The following is a 7,600-nucleotide window of genomic DNA, read 5'->3' as shown; positions in this document are numbered from 1 at the left end:
CCCCCCCCCCCCCCCCCCCCCACCCCCCCCCCCCCCCCCCCCCCCCCCCCCCCAAAAAAAAAAAGAAAAGGAAAAAAAAAAGGCAAAAGGAAGATGAAAAGCAAAGCGTTCCCCGGGGTACTCACGCTGCTGTTGTGCCCGGACCAGTGCACCATGGCCTGGTTGTGCGCCGAGTCTCCGGCCAGGGCGAAGGTGGTGCTGCCCAGCCGCAGCTCCTCCAGCCCGAAGCGGGCGGCGCCGCCGTCCCCCGGCTCCCGCCCCGCGGCGCCGCCCGGCCCCGGCCCCGCGGAGCCCCGCGGGCTGCGGCCCCTCCGCCGCACCGAGCCCGGCCGCCCGCCCGCCGGGAGGGGAGCCTGCCCACGGTGGGGTCGGTCCTCGGCCGGAGCCGCCGCCGCTCGGGGACGGCGCTCCCCGGCCACTTTCTCCTTCTCTCTCATCACTCGCCGGGTCTCCCAGCCGCTGGATTTCGTCCCCGTGGGAGCAGCGGCGAGGGTCGCTCGCAGCCCGGCATCCTCCGTCCGGGCCTCTTGCCCTCTCTCACCTCCCTTCTCCTCGAAGAACCTCCTCTGCTCCTTCTCTCCTTTTTCGGTCCTCAAGTGCATCAGTAATCCTTGCTGCGGCTGCTGCTGCGGATGCACCTGGGAACGGCAGGATCTGCAAGTTATTTCTGCGCCGGTAAAGCCAAAAGTGAAGAGGAAAAGCCATGTCCAGTACAGGAGAGCAACGTGCCAGGCTGGGTACCAACCAGCAACTTTTTCCATCGCTGCCGACTGCTTATGAGTGCGAGGGAGAAAGAGCAAGGAGAGGGCAGGAGCGAGGGAGCCGGGTGCTGCCGATTCACCCGCCGCGGGGTAAGCGGCGAGAACTCCGTAAAGTTTCAGACTCTGCTGTGCTAGATGCAGCCGGGGGATAGAGGAGATTACTTTCTTCCGCTGTCTTTTTTCCCTCTCGTTTTCTTTTCCTTCTTTTGCACTTTTCCCTGTTTTTCTCTTTCCCCCCTCTTTTTCCTTTTTTTTTTTCTTCCCCAAGACTGGCGTTGCTGATCAGGCTTGTGATGGAAGGCAAAGCCACAACCACACGGGGGAGGAGCTGAATTGAAGTCAGAGAGAGAGGGAGAGAGAGAGGAGCAAATCCTGGCTGGTGATTTCTCCCGGCTGCCTCAGTGGAAGTCACAGCGCGCTCCTCTCCCGCTCGCTCTCTCTCTGCTCCCTCTCACTTCGCCGCTTCTGCATCACTCCGCCTGTAGCCGCCCCGCCAGGACGCCCCGCGCCTGTGTCATGAGTGGCTGGTTACGCACTCCCCCTTTCTCACTCACACACACTCCAAGAAGGACTTACCCCAACTTTTAAACCCAAATCGTTCGATCCCTTCCTCCCCTGCGCTTCCCATCAGCTCAAGACCCTGAAACCTGCTCCCCAACATACTGAAATCACCACACATGAACTGGAAGCAGAAGTGTAAAGTGAAGGAACAATACATGCATATGTACAGACGTGTGTATAGTCTTTCTAGAGGAAATATTTAAATTCGATTAATTAAATGACCTTAAATGTCTGAGGAGGCTCTGAAATGTCTTTCTCCTTCCCCTCATGACTTATGTAAGTGCACTGGAGTTGCTGGGAATGGGCACCTGTGCTTGATTTCACAGAGGGGAAAGTCGCATTTCTTCCCCTTCATTCCCTCCTCTACTTTTGCTTCACTGTACCGTCATTTACAGTAGCTGCTGATGCTTAGATAAATCACTCATGCATGGCAGAGATGTACCCACATAAATGCTGATGGAGACAGGGACAAGGTTTTGGAAATGAAATGACAGCAGTTGGTGCTGGGACACAGGGAGAGGGAGATTCCCTTCCAGTAATATATCTGCAGAAGAAAAGCCCTTTCTGCTCTAGCTCTCTCACACTTTCAGGACTAGCAATTTCACCCCCAAGGAGCAGTGGTCCTCTTTTACTGGGGTTCTTCCCCAGGGAGCAGTCCTAGTGGTGGCTGGAGGAGATCACCAAACCCTGCTTGCAGAGGCTGGTGTCTGCTGGCCACGGGAGACACTGGTCCCTGACCGCAGGCAGCACTGTTGGTGACTGCCCACACAGCTTTGACAGGCACTTGCAAATACCCACACACTTTAAGACTGGAGGGAATTGAAGGCTCTTCCACCGCAATTTTATTCCATCCCCATCTGCCTGCTCTCACTCATTCCCATTTGATTTACAGGAGAGTTTATTTTTTAATTAATTTTTTTTAACATTTCCTTCCTGACATGGAAGACCTTATTGATTTTTTTTGGCAGGGCATTTCAGAAAGAGATTTACAGATTTGTTCCACATTCTTCTAGAGATTTCACTCAAATGCTCACTGGTGACACATTTTGGAATATTAGCACAAGACCAGGGGTGAAGGGAAACTCACAGTAATTCAGGCTGGGCATAACTTCACGCTGCTTACAACAATGATAGATTGTCTGCAGTGTAACCACCAGACATCGGCTAAATCTACCAATTAACTGTATACCTGTTTCCACATCTCCCAACTAAATGGTTACTATTAGTTACAGCCTGCCAGGTAATAATAATAATTAACACTTTGCACTTAAATGCTTTTCCTTACTAAGCCCAAAGCTCCTCACAAAGGCCACTTCTGTTGTACAAACAACGGTGGAGCTACCTTATTAGCAACCCAATCCTTTGTCTTCTGTACAACAGATTGACCAGATGGATCTATCCCAAAGGATGCACTAAAGAGTGCACCTTCCTACCATAAGTCTCTTAAAGAGGCCTTAATCTAAAGGGATAGAATTCAAGGAGATGGGTAGGTGAGACAAAAAATAAACTTCGAAGAATGAAATTAATAAGAGGTCAGAGGAAATTTCTCCTGGGATTGTAATAGAGATTTTCATGCCAATGAGTGGTTAAGGCTAATGAGAGAAACAATCTAGCTGTCTCATTTAGGCAGATGATTATCTCTGGATTGTGATGAATGGCCAGTGAGTGATATGGATATGCCTCGTATAACACACCTTAAACACTGGGAGTACACTACACCTGCAGAACTCTTCAGCAAATGTACACAAGAGTCAGTCATGGAGAGAGAATACTGCATCCAGCCTGAGGACCACAGTCTCTTTTTCCAGCATAACCTTTGTTGTGGGTGGATATAGGACAGAGGCATACAGTTTGAGCCTTTCCCTGATCCCTATTTTCAGGAACCATCAGTTTAGGAGATTCCAGCACCTGATCCCTTACGTTTAATATGTACAGATGGACCTGTCTTCCCAAAATTTGTCTAATCTGTATTTATACTCTTGGTGTCTGAGGCATGCTGTGTTAGTCAAGTTTACAATCTGATTAGGTGTGCTTTTGAATACTCATGGTCTGCGCTTATCTGAAAGAGACATATTAAATCACTGTAATCTAATCTTGCTGCCAGCCATCTTTCTGCCACAGATGATGTGATGATTGAGTTGTCAGAGATAAGAAACCAGAGTCTTTGGCACAAAAGAATAATTCCCTGTCTTTTGATGTAAGGGATAGCTTTCTGAGTTGGGAGCCAGAGTAAGCCCCTATGCTGTCATTGGAGAAGGGCTGAGTTCACATACTAGCCAAAAAGAAGCATTGGGTGTGTAATGACTAAACTCCATAGCTGTGTCCATGATAAAGGAAAGGTTGCACTCATGGGTATCCTGACCTGAGGCAACACCTGCTCTGATGTTTCAATACCACATGTCCAGCTCCAACATCTGGTGAAATGTTTTCTGTTAGAGCCCCTACACTACCAGATCAGGAGACTGCTCTTCTGTTTCACAGAGCCAATATTGCCACAGAGAGGAGAGGGGAACGAGCCCTGGGAGCCATGGAACAGGAGGCAATCATTGGCAATATCAAGCATAATGCTGTGACAGCAAATGAAAAATTCATGTTCTAGCTAGCCTCTTCAGCCTCTGCTTTTGCCAGAATAAACAGTGGCAGGGGGTGTTCTTCACCCCCATTACTCTTCATCCTGCTCTTCACCAGGGAGGAACTACCTCAAAGGCAGAGATCTGCACACACAGGAGAGCATTCGGGGAGGTTCTTGCTGTTGGGCTCAGGAAGAACAAGAAGGAATTTAGTGAAAGGAGTAGATACCAATTCTGAGTAGCAGTTGCAGTGGAGCAAGCATCTTCCTTAGGATTTATGTAACCTTGAGAAGCAGGAACAGAATGAAACGTGGATGAGTAACAGAAATCTTCACTTGGGACTGGGCAGTTTTAAGACAGGTGGAAATATGGGCTTGGTCAAGGATATAAATCCTTATGACAATGATTGCAATAATCTGCCATCTGCAGGAATCTTTTCCTCTGGATTGTTTCACACTTGCAATCAGAGACTACTTGTGAAAACGCAATCCTGAGAGATTTCCTGACTCCACAGTATTCCTGTCTTCTGAAACATGCTAGATGATCCACCCTGTGTGATGGAAGCACCTCAGGGACTATGCCAACATTGTCTGCAATGTGATGGAGTAGAAAGGGAGAAAGAAGAATGAAAGAGGATACAGAGAGGGAAACAGAATTGAGTGGGCTTAACGAGATGAGTTTTTAACATAGGACAAGGGCATAACATAGCCTCGTCTGTCCTGCATCCAAATGCCTTTTAGGCAAAGTAGTATAATATTTTCCTAGTAAATATTTGTATAATCAGGAGTTTTTGAACCTACACTCTTTTTAAGTCATCAGTTTTCTCTGTAAAGACTGTGTAATGAAGGGAGACCAAGAAGAACACTGCTCCATTGATTCCTATAAAGCCACGGTGAGTGATGAATACTGTAGTTTGACATTACACATAATTCCTCCAAACTGAATCTCTGTTAAAAAAAAAATACGGGATACAACAGGGCTTGTTTCCCTTAGAGAAAAGAAAAAAGCCTTACAACTCTAAATGTCACAAAAAAATCTTTTTTCCTGACTAGGTCCTGGATGCTTCATTCTTTGAATAAAATAGACACTAATTACATACGTCAAAACAACTATTTCCAAGTGCTTCTTATTTCATTGAACAACTGGAAATTACTTACCTGTGTGGTTTATTTTGTAGCAATGTTTTGATAATTGTTACATAGGTATCATCAGAAATAAGTCCTGTAACTTACATAGCGACAATGATTTGACACAAAAATTATTTGAAAAAAAATCTAGAACTGACATAAAATCTGTATCTTCTTTTCACTGAGTTTCATTTCCCCCCCTTCCCCAGATTATTTTTGGAAAGGTGATCGAACTATTTATTTTTAACACTAATAATTCCTCTAAATTAATTGACATGAAAGCTCTCCTTTGTTATTCCACACAATAAAGCCCCAAATCAGTGCCATTCCAAAATTAGGCTGCTGCAGCTTTTAACAGGGGCTCTCATTCATCTGCAAATGTGTTGCAATTTTGCATTAGTTGCCATAAATATTAACAGCAAGGTCTTTTTGTTCTTTTACTCCCTCTTGCTGCAGCCTATTGCAAAGACTGAGGTTTAAAGTAATCTCAAAAAAAGGGCAAGACTTTGCCACTTTACAATTTAAAGAGCCATTTTGCTTTGCTAAATCTTCTGATGAAGGGTTCACATAGCAATTTATCTAGCAAGGTGAGCAGATTTGATCAATGTGATTACCTGCAAGTACAGGAAGGTGCTCAGCTCCAATACCTGGTTGCAGTTTTCCTCAAAGCCTGTTTATACTGAAATATCTAGTGATGCTCATTAGCCAGCAGATTTCTCTGAATTCAGTAGGAGTTGTCTAGATCTCTCTCCTCTGGAAAATCTCTCATGTAGGCTCCTCTGTTTCACTTCCACTTCTGGATCCAAAGAGTTTTCACACCATCCAGCCTCAAATGGGATGGCATTTTATTCTTTGAGTCCAGACCTCCTTCCTGCTCTTGCAGCTGCAGATACTCCCTGGGCCAGCTGTGCACAATAATTTCAGTGATAAACCAAGAGTGAATTTGCCGTGGGAGGAAGGGAGCATGTTACCCCCCCAAATAAGCCTGAACTCCCAGTCAGCTGCTGAAGCACCACTACCACATCCACACTGATGTTGAATCCAGAACTCTTTGCTACAATCCTGGGATTGAATCCCACTTCTCTAATGACATCTGCTGCTCTGTCCTGGCCTTGAATTCACTTGTCCAGTGATCATCTCCCCTTGTGATCTGGAGACATCAACCAGCTGCCACCCTGTGCTCCTGAGTGCTGCTCCCCTGTCAAGGATTACCATGGAATTTAGGAGCTGAAAAAACACAGACCATAGAAGACAGTGGATGAGAAAATCTGCTGCTTGAAATTCCCAGCTGACATTCTCTCTTGATCAGCTTTTGCAGCCTAAGAAACCTGGAAAGCTGCCCTGAAAAGCTGATCTTAGATTCTGCGGGATTTCATAGTTAGTTGAGTATAAAGTAGAATTGCAAGGACTGTGCTTATATCAGGACTGCACACACTCAGCCAGTGCTCTGAGCTTGCAGCTGAGGAGAAAACTTATCTAGAGCTCACAGCTGGAATGAGCTTTATTACAACAACTTTTAAACTTGTAAACATTGGTGAAAGGAGGAAGCCTGAGGTGTATCTCATAGTCAACTCATTCACCACCGCCAATATGAATGATAACCACAGGGATGACCCAGCAGTTGTCACATTTCATCTTGACTGTTTTAAAGCAACCCCATAATACCCAGAAGGTTTTTGCCATCAATAACTAAAATGTATGCGGTGGACATTTCCAACCACGTGAAAGGCAAGAATGCAAACAGAAAAAATGAGAATGACTTTAGCAAATCATGCTTGACCAACCTGATCGTCCTCGTCCTTACTAAACAGCTGACTATTCTAATACCAGCTCCCAGAGCAGTCTCACGGTAAACTGAGGACGTGGGTGATTGATAGAGGTCTGGAAGCTGGCTGGAATCCTGGTCCCAGCAGTTGAGAATCAGCTGACTGGAAAATGTCTGGGGTTTGCCCTGCGTTTCTTTTTGCAAATAAGGCAAACTGCATATTCATCTGCCTTTGGCAGAGCATCATCAGGAGATGAGAAGAAATTATAATCTCCTTCTTATCACTGCAGAGGCTGAACATGGAGTACTGTTTCTGCTGTGGGCCCCCAGTTTGAGAGGAACATGGAGAAACTGAGGAAGGTTACTAGTGGAGGGCTACGACGGTGACTGAGAGCTGAGCTTGTTTAACCTGGAGAACAGGAGGCCAAGGGGTTATCAATTATCAGCCAATGATTACTTGAGAGGGAGTTACAAAGATGAAGAAGCCAAACACTTCTTGGCTGAGGCAGCTACTAAAACAAAGAGAAGACAAAATTGGTGTTTGTAATGTTCAGATTGAAAATTAGAAAAAGTTCACCCAGAAAGATAGTGCTATGACAGGACAGGATTGTAAAACAACCCTAAGGAAGACAAAGCTGTGGCCAATCTGATCTAGTAATGATGGTGGCTTGGCTTCAAGTGAAAGGCTGGTCTCTCAAAACAAACATTTATTTGAATATTTGAATATTCAAAAATAGGTCAAGAAGAAGACATGTCTACAGCTAAAGGCAGGTGTAAATACCATCTCTCCTCAAGATAAAGCCAGTAACCTGTTCC

General features: G+C 45.9%; 1 protein-coding gene across 1 annotated transcript in view; it reads right to left on the bottom strand.

Moving 5' to 3' along the window:
• The window catches only part of SORCS1 (sortilin related VPS10 domain containing receptor 1), a 270,695-nt gene extending 270,487 nt beyond the window's left edge, over positions 1–208 (bottom strand). Inside the window, exon 1 of the mRNA XM_017804167.1 lies at positions 126–208. Within this exon, the coding sequence (XP_017659656.1) occupies positions 126–155 (30 nt within the window). The 5' untranslated portion in view covers positions 156–208. The remainder of the gene's footprint in view (positions 1–125) is intronic.
• Between the last annotated feature and the right edge of the window lie 7,392 nt (positions 209–7,600).

Source organism: Lepidothrix coronata, unplaced genomic scaffold (assembly GCF_001604755.1).
Source record: "Lepidothrix coronata isolate B3197 unplaced genomic scaffold, Lepidothrix_coronata-1.0 Scaffold8, whole genome shotgun sequence".
NCBI classification, from domain to species: domain Eukaryota; kingdom Metazoa; phylum Chordata; class Aves; order Passeriformes; family Pipridae; genus Lepidothrix; species Lepidothrix coronata.
The sequence above is the reverse complement of the archived record's forward strand: the minus strand, read 5'-3'. Positions and strand labels throughout refer to the sequence as shown.